The 19,216-nt window shown below is 43.8% G+C and overlaps 1 protein-coding gene across 1 annotated transcript in view; it reads left to right on the top strand.

Moving 5' to 3' along the window:
• Window positions 1-19,216, top strand: part of dlgap2a (discs, large (Drosophila) homolog-associated protein 2a) — a 118,105-nt gene that overhangs the window by 89,917 nt on the left and 8,972 nt on the right. The window contains exons 6-9 of the mRNA XM_072278305.1: window positions 974-1,332; window positions 5,516-5,610; window positions 11,381-11,796; window positions 18,312-18,403. Coding sequence (XP_072134406.1) covers window positions 974-1,332; window positions 5,516-5,610; window positions 11,381-11,796; window positions 18,312-18,403 — 962 coding nt within the window. The remainder of the gene's footprint in view (window positions 1-973; window positions 1,333-5,515; window positions 5,611-11,380; window positions 11,797-18,311; window positions 18,404-19,216) is intronic.

The following is a 19,216-nucleotide window of genomic DNA, read 5'->3' as shown; positions in this document are numbered from 1 at the left end:
ACTAGCTGGCACCTTAAGCCACAAGTCTTACAAAAAGTTTCCTTTCTGAACTTTCCTCACCAGTCCTGTTGCTACGTTAATTAATCATGTGAAACAATTCATAGAGAAGAGACACTATGGCTAATCAAGAACCTATCAATCTCCACTTTAAATATACTTCCTGGTGTGGCCTCCACTATGGTCTGCGGCAATGAATTTCACAGATTCACCATGTCAGGAGAACAGAGTTTAGAGAAACAATAAATCAGCCATGATGGAATGGCGGAGCAGACTCAGTGGGCCAAGTGGCCTAATTCTACTATATCTTGTGGTCTTATGGACAGTACTAGGGCTCCTTCCTGGTCTCCTGAAACACTTAATCAACTGGCCTCCACAGCCATCTGTGGTATTGAATTGCACAGATTCACCACCCTCTGGGTAATGAAATTCCTCCTCATCTCTGTTATAAATGGACATATTATTATTCTGAGTCTGTGTCCTGCAGTCTTAGACTCCTCCAGTGTAGGAAACATCCTGTCCATAGGCACTCTATCTAGGCGGGTTTCAATATTCAATAGGTTTCAATTAGATCCACCCTCATTCTTCTAAACTCCAGAGCCATCAGGCATCCCTCATACGTTAACCCTTTCCTTCCCAGAATCATTCTTGTGAACCTCTTTAGACCCTGTCCAATGCCAGCACATCTGTTTTTAGATATGAGGCCCAGAACTGCTCCAATGCCGTATAAAGCCTCAGCATTACATCTTTACCCTTATGTTCTAGTCCCCTCAAAATGAATACTAACGTTGTACTACCTTCCACACCACCAACTCAACCTGCAAGTTAATCTTTAGAGAATCCCACTCAAGGATTCCCAAGCCCCTTTGCACTTCTGATTTTTGAATTTTCTTCCAAGATGTCAGGCCCTCAGGGGAGTGCATCCACTCCTAGAGCCAAGGGGAACAGTAGTAACTCTCATCCTTCCTCTGCACAGTAACTTGCACTAATTACAAGAAGACCCCACCACCGGTACCACCTCGCACCACCTCCAAGCCAGTAATTTCAGTGACCACCCAGAGCAGCACCGAATCAACTCAGGATGCCTACCACGAGAACCGGTCTCAGAGGAGCTCGCCCTGGCCCCAGGAAGGAAAGGGTCTTTATAACTCAACGGACAGCTTGGACAGTACAAAGGCAGTGAACATCGCTTTGGAGACCATGTCAGCACAGCAGCCCGGCGTTAACAGTGGCAGAAGCAGCATGGTCCTAACCCGAGACAAAGCCATCCTAACCCTCGACGTGGGAAAGGCGGAACAGTTCATCAAGAGCCGACGGTCCTCCATTGGGATTCAGGTAAGAAAAGATTCACTTTATTTGTTGCACCACCATCAAAACATACAGTGTAATGCATCATCATGCTGCCAGCACCAGCATAGCATGCCCACATCTCACTAGCCCTAACCTCTATGTCGTTGGAATGTGGGAGGAATCCCACGCAGTCACGGGGAGAAAATAAAAAACTCCTTACAGACAGCAGGGGGAACTAAACCTCCAACTTACAAAAGGCATTGAAAGCATTACCCTAACTGCTTCACTACAACACCACCCCACACAGATCTGGGCAAGTACTAGACTGCTGTTCAAGTACATGTGATGGAGTAAGTGGGAGTAAATTAGGCAGAATACACAAAACAAAACAGATTTAGTTCCAAAAGCATCTCACTGAGAGCCTCTGATCAAAAAAGAGATCAAACAGAAGAAGAGCAAAAGCAAATGACTGGAGTGACTCAGCAGGTCAGGCAGCATCTATGGAGGGGAATAAACAGCCTACTTTCTGTGCTGAGACCCTTCATCAGGACTGAAAAGGAAGGAAGCAGAAACCAGAAATCCCCTGTTTATTCCCCTCCATAGATGCTGGCTGACTTGCTGAGTTCCTCCATTATTTTGTGTGTGTTATGTAAACTTCGAGCAAGAACAAGAAACAATCTGCTGAAGGAACTCAGCAGTTCAGGCAGCCAGTGTGGAGGGAAATAAGTAGTCAATATTTCAGGACAGGACCCTTCGTCGGCACTAAAAGATAGAGGAAGATAGTCAGTATAAAGAGGTGGAGCAAGAGCTAGCAGGTAGTGGCTATATCCAGGTGGGGGGGTGGTGATTGGCAGATGGAAGAGAGTGAACAAATTGGCTCATTACACAGCATTAAAGACCTCCAAGGCCTGGGCAACCAAGAATCAGATGCAGTGACTGGTCAATGACTTAGTAAGGGAACCAGGGCATTCAGGGATTCAGGGTTTGGGTTTCAGGGATTGGGGGTTCAGGGGTTGGTGACAGAAGCAATCCTGTATTTGGGGGTGAAGTGTGAGGGTTTGGTTTGGGATGGATCTGCCCCATATGGAGGTGAAAAATGGGCCGGAGGAGAGTAGAGTTCTATCCTGTGGTGGCACCACCCACCTTGTGTGTTCTCAAGTGGCAGAGAGCAGATCTTCATCAGAAGGGCTAGCGTTAATTCCTGCCATGGCTCCCTGGAGCAGTTGTGACCCAGCTGAGGTTCTGGAGCAGTATGGTTTGACAGGACATGTTCACAGTCGTATTGCACTCCATGGAAGTCACTTCTTTCAGATCTGTGCTTCTGACACGTACCTACATCCAACATTTTGCCCTCAGTATCTCAGAGTTTAAGTCACTGGCTGTATTTAAGAAAATAAAAATTCCCATGTCCAGAGATTAATAACCAAGACATTAATTTGTTTTTCCAATAATTATTTTTGATATTTGAATAAGGCAGTAGGATGACAGCAATATTATTCAACAAAGAATTAAAAATGTGTGCAATAAGCTGGAAAATTATACTCAGTTAAACAATGTTACTCAGCTTAATGATAAACAAGAATTAGTTTGTATTTGGACATACATCGGCAAAACAAAACTAGTTAACATACATTTGCAAAGAGAAGATCTTGATCAACTTATTTCAGATTTTCTGCAAACTTAAATGATCATAAGTCTGGAAGTTTAGAAGATGTTTGTTGTGCCAGATTAGTGGAATGTCACTTCATTTATCACCAGGATTCTCCAAGCCCTGACTGTCACCTCCAGGAAATCCTGACTGTGCTTCTGACCCGGATTTGTTTGCTTGCATGTTTCGGGAGATGCCCATAGGAAAGGTAGCCACGTGTTGGGTAACTGGATGTTGTTCTGATGTGGAGTCAACATGAGCCTCTGACATCTATCAGCATTAAAACTTCCTTTCTGTTTACTGGTGATTGGTTTATTATCACATGCACCAAGATACAGGGAGAAATTTTATTTTGCATCTCGCCAATACAGATTATTTTGAAACAGAATACATTGAGTTACTACAAACAGAAAAGCAAAGATAGATTGCAAGATGTAGTGTTACGAAGAAAGTGCAGTGCAGGCTATCTCAGAGCAAGGACAACGACAAAGTAAAACTGAGGGATCAAGATTTCATATTTATTGCTCAAGAGGTCCATTCAAGAGTCAAATAGCAGGAGTAGAAGTTGTTCTTAAGGTTGGTGGTATGAGCTTTTAAGCTCTTGTGCCTGATCAGTGGGGGCAAAGAAACAAGGGTCAGGGTGAGTGGGGTCCTTGATGTTGTTGGCTGCTCTCCTGAGGTTCAGCAAAGGAATGATACAATTGACACTAAACTGAGTGAAAAACAAATTTTGTAAAGGATGTGGAGAGTCTACAGAGAGATGGATAGGTTAATGAGTGGGCAAAAGTCTGGCAGTTGGAGCACAACATTGATAAATACAAAGTCATCCATTATGGAAGGAAAAACTAATGATCAGATTACTATTTAAATGGTAAAAGATTGCAGCATACTGTTGTGCAGAAGAATTTGGGAGTGAATCCCAAAGGGTTGGTTTGCAGGTGCAACATGTTATCAAGAAGGGAAGTGTAAAGCTGGCCTTCATTGCTAGAGGGGGTGGATTTAAGTGCAGGGAGATTGTTCTGTAACTGTACAGGGTACTGGTGTGGCCACACCTGGAGTACTGATTGCAGTTCTGGTCTCGTTACTTGAGGAAAGCCATAGTGGCTTTGGAGACAGTGCACCAGTCTGATTCTGGAGATGAGGGTATGAGCCTATGAGGAGAGACTGAGTCACCTGGCACTATACATATTGGAATATAGAAGAATGAGAGAGGATCTTATAGAAACATATCAAATTAGGAAAGGGATAGATAAGATAGGAGCAGGGAAGTGGGGGAGACTAGAACTAGAGTTCATAGCCTCAGGATTCGGAAGAATAGATTTACGTTAGAGATGAGAAGAAGCTGCTTCTCCCAGAGAGTAGTGAATCTGTGGACTTGTCTACCCAGAGAAGCAGTAAAGGCTATCTTAATGAATATATTTCAGATAGATTTTTGCATAGTGTAGAATTACGGGTTATGGGGAAAGCCAGGTAGGTGGAGCTGAGTCCATGGCCAGATCAGCCATGATCTTATTGAATGACAGAGTAGGCTTGATGGGCAGATGGGCAAATCCTGTTCCAAGTTTTGATCTTCTTATACTGTAGAGTGATTCACTAATGTTACTGAATTGCAAATTAGCCTACATTAGAGGAGGATCCAATCCGATGGGATACTTTATACTTTATTGTCGCCAAACAATTGATACTAGAGCATACAATCATCACAGCGATATTTGATTCTGCTCTTCATGCTCCCTGGAGTACAAATCGATAGTAAATGTTAAAAATTTAAATTATAAATCATGAATAGAAAATAGAAAAGGGAAAGTAAGGTAGTGTAAAACAAAACCGAGAGGCAGGTCCGGATATTTGGAGGGTATGGCCCAGATCCGGGTCAGGATCCGTTCAGCAGTCCTATCATAGTTGGAAAGAAGCTGTTCCCAAATCTGGCCGTACAAGTCTTCAAGCTCCTGAGCCTTCTCCCAGAGGGAAGAGGGAAAAAAGTGTGTTGGCTGAGTAGGTCGTGTCCCTGATTATCCTGGCAGCACTGCTCCGACAGCGTGCGGTGTAAAGTGAGTCCAAGGACGGAAGATTGGTTTGTGTGATGTGCTGCGCCGTGTTCACGATCTTCTGCGGCTTCTTTCGGTCTTGGACAGGACAACTTCCATACCAGGTTGTGATGCACCCTAGAAGAATGCTTTCTACGGTGCATCTATAAAAGTTAGTGAGGGTTTTAGGGGACAGGCCAAATTTTCTTAGCTTCCTCAGGAAGTAAAGGATGTGCACAGTGATGGAAGAATTATGACTTTATCATTCAAAAAGAAAAAAACAAAGTTAAATTTTTTCTTTCACTGTGCACTTCATTAGTACAGTGTACGTTATGCAGAATGATCTGATACCATGGTTGTCTAAGAGGGGTTGGGGAGTAGGAACTGGACGGGATTTGAAAGGGAAAAGCTAAGAATTTCCTGAGAATTGTAATGAGAATGCATAACCTGGGTTAATGGGACAGATGGGGAATTGAGGAGTGCGACGGCTTGCTCTCCTCTGAAGCTACTATCGATCTGTAACTGAGACATGCTTATGTGTTTGTTGTGCCAGGTGGATGCGGTGGAGACAACAACTGACTCGGACACGGACAGCAGGGGCCTTCGGGAATACCACTCCATCGGAGTCCAGGTGGAAGATGAAAAGCGGTAATTCATGCGAGAAACGAGTGCTCTTGCAAAACAAACAATCTGCTTTTATCTAAACAAATGACAAGGGAAACATCTGGTCAAAGAAATCACAGTTGCTAAGGAGATTTGGAAAACAAATGCAAATTGGAGCTAGTTAATTCCCAGCTGCGTTTCATGCAGCCCTAATATACTAACACACCAAGTGTGAACGAGTCAAAATTAAGTTCTCCAATGTTTCTGTTTCATTTATTTATTTAGATTTACAGCTCAGAAGAGACCTTCTGACCCAGCAACCCACCCATTTAACACTAGCCTAATCACAGGACAATTTACAATGACCGATTAACCTACTAACCAGTACGTCTTTGGACTGTGAGAGGAAACCAGAGCATCTGGAGGAAATCCACACACACACAGGAAAAATGTACAAATTTTCTTACAGAGGATGCTGGAATTGAACTCCGAACTCCAACACTGCGACCTGTAATAGCACCGTGCTAACCATTACACTACTGTGACACCTTAGAAGTGCCCTTCAAAGGTTTCAAAGGTACATTTAATGTCAGAGAAATGTATATATATACATCCTGAAATACTTTCTCTTCACAACCATCCACGAGAGCAGAGGAGTGCCCCCAAAGAATAAGTGAGTGATTCTCAGATACATCCTGTGGATACGCTGGGACACATCATCAGTGATGTAACCTGGGGTCGTCGGGTGTTTCGAGTCTTTCAACATCATACATCCTCATCCAGGCGACCCAGCCGGGGTTGATCAGACCCCAGCTTGTGTCCCAGTAGCATTGGCCCACAGATCACCCCTCCTGATCCATTGCCATCTGGAGGCCCTGTTAGCGGCCCCTTTGATGGTCCTGATCACTTTCCTCTTGCCAGCCCCAGTGATACCAAGTCGGGTGTAGACTCTGCAGAGTGACCGGTCGGCAGAACCCCTGCACCCGACTTGAATGGGCTCGCAGCAAGCCTTACAGCCCTGCCCCAGCACTGCTCCCCCAGCTCCTTGTACCTGGCCCGCTTCCACTCATTTGCCTCCTCAGTGCGGTCCTCCCAGGGGACTGTCAACTCGATGAGGACAACCTGCTTCGAGGACACTGAAGAAAGGACCACATCCGGCCTCAGTGAAGTTGTTGCTATTTGCTCGGGAAACTTCAGCTGCCTCCCCAGATCAACTTGAAGCAGCCAATCTGCTGCGGTGCTAAGCAGGCCCGACGATGATGCTGGTCTGGGCTGATGTAGGGGCTGTGCTCCAGCTCTGACAATGGAGATGTTCTTCCTCTGACCACTCTGTTCGCTGGTGGTCATGGCCATCGCAATGCTCTCTGGCACTGACTTCAGCAACTGGTCATGACGCCACCGGTAGCGACCTTCCCCCAAGGCTTTAGGGAAGCCGCTAAGGATGTGCTCCAGTGATCCTCTTCCTGGACAGAGAGGACACGCTGGTGTATCGCTCTCACCCCAGAGGTTTGCAGGGCATTCGCAAGACATCATAGACAGCCTGGATCATAAATTTAATGAGCTGGGGTTCTGCCTGCCAGATGTCAGGCCAGGAGATTTTCCGCTCCAGTGCACCTTCCCACCTTGTCCATGCTCCCTGCTGCCGCATGCCCACCATCCTGCTGTTCCTCTCCTCTTCAACGCCAGCCCGCACTTCCTCCAGGACTCATTGGCGTCTGTCCTTGCCTTTGGCCTTGAATAGCGAGGTTGTGAACTGGAGCCCAGCCCCGCTCACCCAGTTGACACTATCCCACCAGAGCCCTGTGTTTCAGCCCAGACTCTGCTCCCACCAGCCCTTCCTGTGCCTTCCACTTCCTGCCCGTCCATACCTGGATGCCTGCTGCTGCCACTTTAGGGTCCTCGGAATCCCTGTACTGCAGCACCTCTCTTGTGCAGGAAACCCTGAACTCCTCGTCCAGGCTGCTGAAGGGAAGTTGCAGCTTATTGTACCTTCCGTACAGTGCTGCGCCGCTCAGACTACGAGGTAGGCCCAGCCACCTTCGAAGATAGTTACTGACTTTTCTCTCCAGCAACTCTACAGATGTCACAGGCACCTCGTATACCAGTAGTGGCCATAGGATTCAGGGTAGGATGCCATGCTGGTAAATCCAGGCTTTGAACCTTCCAGGTAGGCCTAACTTGTCCACCATGGTGAGCCAGATCTCAAACTCCTTGGAAGCTGATCGGACGGCAGCTGCATCTCTGAGGCTACAGTCGAAAACCTTCCCCAAGCTCTTGACTGGCTTCTCGGTGATAGGTGGAATTGTAGTGCCATCCAAGGTAAAACGAAACCACTTTGCCCTTCTTCAACACCATGGACCTGGATTTAGCTGGTTTGAAGCTCATCCTTGCCCATGCGATGAGCTTTTCCAGGTCCTGGAGGATCCACCTGCTGCCAGGAACTGATGTTGTCGTGACAATGAGGTCATCCATAAATCTGATCGGGGGCTGCCGAACACCAGACTTGGTCATCGGGCCTCTACACTCTGCCTCAGCTGCCTTGACTATCATATTCATGGCAAGGGCAAAGAGAATAACGGAGATTGTGCACCCAGTTTTAATCCCCTTCTCCAGCCTATGCCAGCCTGATGTCACAGCTCCAGAAGTGACTCTCAGTCTGAAGTTCCCGTAGTAGTTCATGATGAGGTCCCTGACCTTTCTGGGAGCATGGTGTTGGTCCAGTGTAAACTCCACCAGTTTGTGGGGTATTGACCCATATGCATTGGCGGGATCTAGCCAAAGCACGACCAGGTCTCTCTCCCTCATGTGTGCCTCCCTGATCAGCTGGGTGACTACTCCAGTGTGTTCCAGGCACACAGGCACTCCAGGAATTCCACCCCTCTGCACTGAAGTGTCGATGTAAGTGTTCTTGAGGAGAAAGTCCGTCATCCAGCGGTACAAGACACTAAAGAAGATTTTCCCTTCCACACTAAGCAGCGAGATGGATCTGAACTGCTCCAGGTTCAACAAATTTTCCGCCTTGGGGATCCAGACCCCCTCTGCGTACCTCCACTGGTCTGCCACTGTCCCCCTGCGCCAGATCACTCACAGGATCTTCCAAAGAATCTTGAGAAGCTCTGGGCAGTGCTTGTACACCTTGTAGGGTACTCCGCTGGGTCCTGGCGCAGAACTGGCTCTGGCTGAAGTCAGAACCTCCTGGACTTCCTTCCAGCTGGGCTCCCTCACATCAAACTCCACTATGGGGAGAGGTTGGCTTGTAAGGGCTCTGTGAAGGCCCAGCTGTTGCTTCCCTGCTGGGTCGCTCAGGATGTTATGAAGGAAATGGTCTATACATCCTCAAATACTTTTTCTTTGCAACATCCGGGAAAATAGAGGAGTGCCCCAGAGAATGAATGAGTTAAATGTTAGAACTTCAAAGCCCTCCCCAGCTCCCCCCTCCCATGCATAAGCAGCAGCAAAGCAATGACCCCCCCCCTCCCCCACCAGCAAAAAAAGCATCAGCACCCACCACTGAGCACTCAAGTGTGCAGCAAAGCATCAGCAAAGTCACAGACTTGCAGTACCCCAAAGACTACTCGTTAACCCAGTATTCGACATACCACAGGCTCTCTCTCTCCCTGATAAGGGAGAAAGAGGTATCTCCACTTCACAGCGAGAGGGGTTATTTGTAGGATTGAGCTAAAATTATTGAGATCGCCACAGCAGACTCTGTGTACAGCTTATTCAGGACTAATGGAAGAAATGGAAGCTGAAAGGTCACTGCTTGAGACTGAGACAGACTTAATGAAGCTCACGTCCAAACTACTCAGGTCCAGTCTGTGTGAGCTTATTGTCATGTGCACAAGTACGGTGAAGTGCAGGTGCAATGGAAAACTTGCTGGCAACAGCATCACTGGCACATACATGCAGATAACACACAGAACATGAACTATACATAAGGTAAACCAGACAGTGAAGTAAGATTGAGCAAGACAAGACATTAGGGTAAAATCAAAACCAGAGACAAGCCCATGGTGGTGCAAGAGGTGATCTAACGTATGCAGTTAGGATTGTACAGGTTGGTTCAAGGACCTGATGGATCTAATCACTCCAGTGCTTTCCTGGATGAGATTTCAAATCTGTAGCCTCCATAAACAAGATCACTCAAAGCCAGTACACATTCACATTGTACATTCTGACCTCCCAATTTAGCAATGTTGTGATTATAAAATGTTCATCTTGGAATGCAGAACAGTACTGAACATGACAGTCCATTTGGCCGACGATGTTGTGCTAACTTTTGACCTATTACTCTAAGATCAATCTAACCCTTCCCTCTTACAGAACCCTCCATTTTTCTATCACTCATGTGCCAATGTAAGAATTTTTTTAATGTCTCAAATATATCCACCATCCCTGGCAACACATTTCATGCACCCACCACTCTGCGTAAAAAACCTACCTCCAGCATTCCCCTAAACTTTCTTCCAATCAATTTCTTCAATTCAAAGCAAAGGAATACTTTGCTTTGAAACCCCCTCAGTGACTTTGACATTCCCTCTGTCTATAAACTATTCCAACCTTGCAAATTTTGATGATTTTTCATTTCATCCAGCTTTGTCCTCTATCACAGCCCTTATTTTAAGTGCATCACTATTGGCTACTGTTCCTTGACTTGACAACATTGATGAGAGAAAACTGGAAGAAAAATGAAGGGCTATGTGGGAAGAAAGGGTTACAATGATCTTAGAGTAAGTTAAAAGAACAGCACAACATTGTGGGCCCAAGGGCCTGTCCTGTGCTGTACTGTTCTGTGTTCTGTGTTCTAAGTTTACAAGACCTTAACCTCTGGAATCCCCTTTCCAGCTTTCATTACTTTATTCCTTAAAAATAACTCCTTGACAAAGCTTTCAGTTAAAGATCCATGGGATTGGAAAACTACCAAGCATTTGAAGTTCAGCTTTTCTATTTAATTCTCATTCACAATATTAATTATGTAGATAAAAAACAGACATCTATCAAAGTGAGCTTCAAAGATTACAATTGTAGACCTGCAGAAGGCAAAGGATGGGATTCCATCTGCTGGTCTACAAGACATTCAACCAGGATCTCTGTAGCTCTTCAGAGTAACGTTCTCACTGAATAAGGGGGGGAATATTCTGGTATTATCCCGCAACCATCAGTTTCTGAACCAGTGTGGATAGCTCCAGTCATTTCAATTCTAAACAGATTCCACAACCTACAGACTCACTTTCAAGGACTCTACAACCCATGTTCTCAGTATTATTTATTTACTTATTTGTTTGTTGTTTGTCAGTTTTTGCTTATCTATAGTTTTTTTGAAAAATTCTGTTGTATTTCTTTATTTACAAAGTTCAAAGTAAATTTTATTATCAAAGTACATGTATGTCACCATATACAACCCAGAGATTCATTTCCCTGCAGACATACTCAGCAAATCTATGGAATAATAACTATTTTTGGATCAATGAGTGCAGAAGACAGCAAACTTGTGCAAATACAAATATAAATGAACGGTAATAAATATCAAGGACATGTGATAACAAGATAAAGAGTCCTTAAAGTGAAATCATTGGTTGTGGGAACTAATCGGTTGTAGTTCCTGTAAATGCCTACAAGAAAATGAATCTGAAGTAGTATATGGTAACATACAGTATAAACTGTATAATAAATTTACTTTGACTTGGCGGTCAAGTGTTGAATTCTTATCCTTTCCGATGTGGTCTAGTCAATCTGCTGTATCAGGAGCAGGCAGAAGAAATTTATTTCCCCTGTTCATTCATTCAGCAGCTCATCTCTTTATTCTGTCTCACAGGCGAGGGCGGTTCAAGCGCTCCAACAGCGTGACAGCAAGTGTGCAGGCTGACCTTGAGCTCGAGGGGTTTCCTGGTCCAGTAACCACTGAGGACAAGGCACTTCAGTTTGGTTCTTCATTCCAGCGTCACTCTGAGCCCAGCACCCCTACCCAATACACAGGACTCAGGACTGTACGCACACAGGGTTTGCTGAGCTACAGAGAGGACTATCGGACGCCCACCGACACCTCCAACTTTCCACCTCCTGACCCCTGGCTGGAATCCACTCATCAGCCTGCAGAACCCGGACGAATGTCTCCATGTCGACGGGATGGACAGTGGTTTATGAAGCTGCTGCATGCGGAAACCAAGCGAATGGAAGGATGGTGTAAGCAGATGGAGAGAGAGGCTGAGGAGAACGACCTGTCAGAAGAAAGTAAGAACATCTCTCTTTCTTTTCTTCTCACACATCCATGTAGCTACTGCCTCAGGTTTAGTCAGGATGTGTGATTACAGATCTTGCACACATATAAGGTTAATAACAGGTCTCTGAAACTGACCATGCAAGTGGATAGGCAGTAAGGAAAGAGTACAGTGTGTTTGGCTTCATTGGTTGGCACAATGAGCACAAGAGTTAGGCTATCGGGTTGTAGCTGTTAGGCTGCGATAGGGTTATTGTGTACAGTTCCGGTCACCCCATTACAGGAAGGATGTCAACACTTTGGAGAGGGTGCAGAAGAGGTTTCCCAGTATGCTACTGTATTAGAGGGCATGATACAGTAGCAAGGAGAGGTTGGATAAACTTAATGTGTTTTCTCTGGAGTTACGGCGGCTCAGAGAAGATCTGACAGTTTATAATATTATGAGCGGCACAGAAAAGACAGACAGTCAAAGTCTTCTTTCAGGGTAGAAATGACAGGTAATAGAGGGCATGGATTTACAGTGAAAGGGGGAAATTTTAAAGAATATGTGAGGAGCAAGTTTTATTTTTACACAGAGAGTAGTAAGTGCCTAGAATGGGCTGCCAAGGTAGAAGTAGTGGTGTTTAAGAGGTTGTTAGACAGAGACATGAATAACCAGGGAATGGAGGGGTATGGAGCAGGAAGGCAGGCAGATAGGATTTATTTTAAATTGGCATTGTTCATCACAAATTCTAGAAAAATTATTGGGAAGGATTGAATCGGTTAGGACTTCATTCCCTGGAGCTCAAGGAGAAATTTGATATGAGGGGTATCAATAGGATTAATGCAAGCAGGCTTTTTCCACTGAGTTTGGGTGAGACTAGAACAAGAGGTCATGGGTTAAGGGTGAAAGATGAAATATTTATTGGAAGATGAAATACTTATCAGAAGGTGGCGCAAGTATGAAACAAGTTGCCAGCAGAAGTGGAGAATGCGGGTTTGATTTCAACATGTAACAGAAATTTGGATAAGTACATCGATGGGATGGGTTTGGAGGGCTATGGTCTAGGTGCAGGTCAACGGGTCTAGGCAGAATAACAGATCAGCAGAGACTAGATGGGCCAAATGACCTGTTTCTGTGCTGTGTGTTTGGAAATGACTGGGGACATAGAAAAAATCTCACAGTGGAAGTGGCAGTATAGTACATGTTACCCAGCACATTCCCTTACTGCAGAATCAGTCAGTTATATCTTCCCCTCGTCATTCTTCCCTTCATTTCATTTCAAGTGCTGTAATCTGTCCTTCACTCATCGGGACATGATGATTTCCCTGCTCTGGTCTCAGTGTCTCTCCAACGTTATTTACTCCAGTCTGACTGTATCTCTTCAGTCACAAAATAATACAGCACAGAAACAGGCCCTTCAGTCTATCACCTTTACTTCCATAACATCCTGAGCACATTCTATATTATCATTTTCAAATACTAATTGTTTCATTTCTCAGTTTCTTGTAAAATGCCCAGGTTTTAGCGCCAAACATTAATTGATTTGTTTTAAGTTAGGTCCCTCTTGAAAGATAAAATCACAGTACACTGACACTATTCATAAAATCACAGTTGCACACCTCATAGAACACAGAACAGTACAGCACAGAAGCAGGCCCTTCTGCCCTCAATGTACTGAGGGCAATGCCAAATCAAACTAACTTCTTTCTACCTGCACATGATCTATATCCCTCCATTCATTGTGTCTTAAATGCTGCAATCATATCTGCCTTCACTACACCGCCCCAGACAGTGCATTCAAGGAACCCACCACTCTCTGTGTAAAAGAAAAACTGCCCCACACATCTCCTTTAAACTTTCTTTCTAGCATTAGACATTTCTACCCTGGGAAATCTGGTTGTTTACTCTACCTATGCCTCACATAATTTTATAAACTTACTTCAGATCTCCCCTCACTCTCCATCACCGCAGAGAAAACAACCCAAGTTTGTCCAACCTCTCCTTAGAACTCATAGCCTCTAATTCAGGTAGCATACTGGCAAACCTCTTCAGTACCCTCCCCAAAGCCTCTACATCCTTCCTGCAATTAAATGATTAGGACTACACACACTAGGAGAGGAAAGTTGCTTGCCAGAATCTGAATCAGAATGAAGTTTATTACCACTGACATATGTCACGAAATGTGTTTTTGTGCAGAAGCAGTACAATGCAAGTGATAACATTATTATAAATTACAATAAGATAATTAAATATTGGGAAAAGAAAAGAAAATAGTGAGGTCAAATCACAAACAAGAGAAAGTCTGCAGATGCTGGAAATTTGATCAACACACACGAAATGCTAGAGGAACCCTTCGGCAGGGCATGAAGGGTTTTGGCCTGAAATGTTCACTGTACTTTTTTCCATAGACACTGCCTGGCCTGCTGAGTTCCTCCAGTATCTTGTGTGTGTTGCTTGAAAATAGTGAAGTAGTGTTCATGGGTCATGGACTGTTAAGAAATCTGATGGTGGAGCAGAAGAAGTTGTTCCTAAATCATTGTGCGTGGGTCTTTAGGCTCTTCTTGTACCTTCAGAACTGAAATTGGAAAGAAATAAAGTAGTCAAGAATTTATTTGACAATATACGTGAACAACATATATTTTTATGTGGAGTCACAATATAGTACACTCCCAAACATAAAGCAATTTAAAAAAGGCATCATATTTTTTTAGGCTCTCCACCTCCATAGCTTACAGTGAATGATTTTTCCCATCAGCTGAACAGCCAAGCACCTGCATTTGTCACAGGCTCCCAGGGAGATTTTCCAATGAGCCAACAGGGTTTGGAGCTGCCTCTCTTGACTGTGCAGAGCCTGCATGTGCGTAGGGGCCGTCAGCAGCACAGATAGTGGGTCCAAAGATGCCAATGACAGATTAAGCCTCAATAAGCATTGGGCATTGAGACTCCTGCAAAAACACATAGATTAATCTGGGTATTAGTGTTGCCACTGAGTTGGAATGGCCCATTGGATATGGTACTTTTGTGTTCCAAAGGTTCTTTGGAAGTCAGGAATGAGGAACAAAACTTATTACTCATGATCATTTGCATTGATTGGCAATCAATGATAAGTAGACTGACAAGACCGATGGCAGAGGAGCTGCATGGCCTCGGTCGTTGTGCAGACCAGGTCCTCGTGCCTTGGGGTCGCAGGGAAGGAAACGACAGAGCTGGCTGTGTTTTGTGCTGGCCCCTCCTGTCAATGCTGCTCTCCAGTGTTCACTTGGTGAAAGACAAGCTGGACTGCATTCATCTGAAGCTGCATTTGCATGAGATGAGGAACTACTGTGGGCTTGATTTTGCGGAAATGGGGCTCCAAGACAACGTCCATGCACCGTCAATCTACAGGCCATGACACTCAGATACTTGGGCTATATTAGTATTATTTTAAAGTTGCTGGTGAACGCGGCAGGCCAGGCAGCATCTCTAGGAAGAGGTACAGTCGACGTTTCAGGCCGAGACCCTTCGTCAGGACTAACTGAAAGAAGAACTAGCAAGAGATTTGAAAGTGGGAGGAGGAGGGGGAGATCCAAAATGATAGGAGAAGGCAGGAGTGGGAGGGATGGAGCCAAGAGCTGGACAGCCTCCTGTCCCATGATCCTCTCATATCCCTTTTGCCAATCAACTGTCCAGCTCTTGGTTGGCCTCCTGTTCCATGATCCTCTTGTATCCCTTTTGCCAATCAACTGTCCAGCTCTTGGTTGGCCTCCTGTTCCATGATCCTCTCGTATCCCTTTTGGCTGTATTCATGTGCAAGGTTGAAAGATAATTAAAATTGAACTTGAACTTGTTTTATTAAGTGTTTCAAGAGTGGAAAATGAACAAGAGAATTATACATAATTAGGTGTACAAAACTATGAGGGGTATAAATAGGGTAAAAGCAAGGAGAGTTTTTTTCCATTGAGGTTGTGTGAAACTAGACCTAGAGATCATGGGTTAAGGGTGAAAGGTGAACTGTTCAAAGGAAATCTGACAAGGAACATCTTCACTCAGAGTGTGGAATGAGCTGCCAGTGGAAATAGTGGATGCAGGTTCAAGTGCAACATTTAAGAGAAGTTTGAATTAGTACATCTATGGGAGGGGTGTGGAGGGATATTGGCCAGGTGTAGGTTGATGGGACTAGGCATATTAACAGCTCAGCATTGACTAGGTGGGCTCAAGGGCCTGTTTCTGTGCAGCAGTACTCTATAACTCCTTCACTTTAAGAAAGAGTACCCAAAGAGAACAAAGAAAAGACAAGAAAAAAGCAGTTGTGGTTATCTCAAACTCAGACAAAAGATAACAAAATTCCAGTGGTTACAATTATCCAATTACTGCTATCTTTGGACTACCAATGATAGACTTAAATAATTTAACCTCTTCATCACGAAGGATGATTGCATTTCTTACTTTAATAGCTAGAAGGTCCATTTTGTTGAATTGGAAAGAGATTAACCCTCCTACTGTATTTCATTGGTTTTCACAAACTATGGTGTGTTTGAATTTGGAGAAAATTAGAAGTGCAGTTTATGACCCTTCCATTAAGTTTGAAAAAACTTGGAGGCCATTCATTCAGCATTTTCACTTGATGTAATTTGATCATTTCCAAACTTGTTTTATCTCTCTGTACTGTTGTTGGAGGAGAATGGAGTCGTCGACACTAAGGTTTTCTTCTTTTCCATTTTTAAGTTGTTAGTTTTGCCCAAGTCTTTTAGTTTAGTTGATTAATTTTGTTTTTCTTTGGGGATGGGGTTTGCTTTTTTTTGTTTTGTTTTCTTTTCTTTTTCATGTTTTTTTTTCTCCAGTTTTTTTTTTGCTTTATATTATCCATGGTTAGTTCTACATGTTTAGGAGCTTTGTTAATTTACACTACTTGGTTTTGCAATTACTTTTTTTTAAGTGTAACAATATATCTCCTACTATTTGTATTATTGCTATGTTTTGTTTCTATATTTTGAAATTAATAAAAAGATTGAAACAGAAATAATCAGAGTAAACTGGAGTGACACCTGCTACAGAAAACTCAGAGGCTTCAAGAAAAATGCAGAAGCAACTGCACCGCAATTGCTAGAAAATTCACTGAACAATTACACATGCAGTGTATAGGTATATAAGCAAGCATAGGAAAATTAAAGGCCAAGGAAAATAACAATTCTACCCCACCCCCCCAAGCCAACAGTACAGTTGAGCATGAAGTTATCAGTTAGCTGGACTTTGGGGGAGCTTCGCAACTAAGAAAGATGCCAAATGGGGCGCGCACTTAAGATCATAAAATAACTGAAAGTTAAAGAGACCAATTATAGAAATAAGCAGCTAGTAGGTAGTGTGGCCTGCCACAGTGGTCACGTGCAGTTTTCTGTCATGAGCACTAGTGTTTCAACAAAACCCATGAAAGTGGAGCTAGATAGGTGCATGGGAAAAGATGGTCACTACAGAGTATAGGGAATAAGCTGAAAGGTTCTTGTCACAGGGACCAGCACACACTTCACGATCCAATGAATGACTTGCTCTCCCTCCCCTCAATTATTGTGGAACTGGTAAAGAGCAATAGACATAAAAATTCAAAACAATATTCACAGCCTTAAACATCTTGCATTCAAAGTGAAATTTCTGTTGAAAGAACAATGCCAGATAGTTGTAAGACACTAATGAAGAAAGAACATTGCAGGGAAATCCTTCCTGGTGGCACTGAATAAGAACATTTTCTGCAATAATTTGAATACCAAAACTAACACAGCGGTGCCTTCTGTTTTATGGTGTGTTGCATTATGCTTATTACACACATCAAACTGTGATAGGAGAATACGCTGATTCCAAAATGAAGACAAGATTTAAATCAGGAGGCCCTGCATAATTGCATGATTAATTTAACCTGATTAGTCCATAATTAAGAAATCCGTGCAGCTGTTTGTGGAAGGATTGTTGTTGAAGTGATTGCCTTTACGTAGAGTCATACTCATTGAGATGTTAAATACCATCTATTATACAAACACAATGTCTATTTTTAAAAAAACCTGGATTCTATTGTTCCTTACTCCACAGAACTTCTGCATGTCAGGAATTAATTAATTCCAGAATAATGTGTGCAATAATGCTTACTTCCAATTTTATAACATTTGATTTAATTGAGAACAATAAATGGCTGTTAGAAGGCAAGTTATTGTTTGAAAGTTTATCTAAGATTAACAACCAAGCAGATTAAAGGAAAATTAACAGGAAGATTTCTATGAAAAAGTAGATTGATAATTTCAAAAATACAATAAACATTCATTCATGTTCCCTTCCTTTATTGTTACCAGTCACCCTTTTCGCACAGAGATTGAATTTGATGGTATTAATTGTAACCCTAGACTGGGATCTTATTGTAAGTACTTTCCTCCAGATTTGACAGTGTGGAATGGAAGTGAGGCATAATGAAGAAGGTACAGAAAAGGTCACTGACAATACATCCACAGTCTAAATAAGAGGGGATTAAACCCAAAAGTGAAGAGGTTCAGTGGCTTAATGTATTTTGCTTCATCTCATCCTCAGCACTGGGGAAGATTCGGAGTGCAGTGGGGAGCGCGCAGCTACTGATGTCTCAGAAATTCCAGCAGTTTTATTGGCTTTGCCAGCAGAATCTGGTAGGTTCCATTCTACATCTCTGCTCTGCGGTTGTAATGTCTGATTACCCAATTCTTGCAAGTGATTTTGATGTGGTAGTAGTGGAGCGATTAGATTAGATTATGAGGACACTCAGTCCTCGTTTATTGTCATTTAGAAATGTATGCATTAAGAAATGATACAATGTTCCTCCAGAGTGATATCACAAAAAAAAACAGGACAAACCAAAGACTAACACTGACAAAACCACATAATTATAACATATAGTTACAACAGTGCAAAACAATACCATAATCTGATAAAGAGCAGACATGGGCACGGTAAAAAAAGTCTCAAAGTTCCGATCGACTCCCAATAGTCCCAATAGCAGGTGGCAAAGGGAGAAACTCTCCCTGCCATAAACCTCCAGGCACCGACACCTTGCCGATGCATTGGAAGCACCCGACCACAGCCGACTCTGAGTCCATCCGCAAACTTCGAGCCTCCGACCAGCCCCTCCGATACAACCTCCCGAGCACCATCCTCTGACGAATGCTTTGACCTTGCCCAGGCCACCGAACCAAGCAAAGCCGAGGCTTCGGGGCCTTCTCCTCCAGAGATTCTGGATCGTGCAGCAGAAGTGAAGCAGGCATTTCAGAAGTTTCTCCAGATGTTCCTCTGTGCTCTCACATCTGTCTCCATCAAATCAGGATTGTGCACGGCACCCTACTTGACAGATAACAGGAACAATTACCAGGAACTTCTAGGCCTGAGCGAAGGTGTCCACTTTACAGTGTCGTCCTTCACCTCCATTTTCAGTAACTGGGTTTGCACGGTTGGTGAACCTGCACCTC

This window comes from Mobula birostris, chromosome 2 (genome assembly GCF_030028105.1).
Source record: "Mobula birostris isolate sMobBir1 chromosome 2, sMobBir1.hap1, whole genome shotgun sequence".
Classification (NCBI taxonomy): domain Eukaryota; kingdom Metazoa; phylum Chordata; class Chondrichthyes; order Myliobatiformes; family Myliobatidae; genus Mobula; species Mobula birostris.
This window is presented reverse-complemented; position numbering and strand designations above follow the sequence as displayed.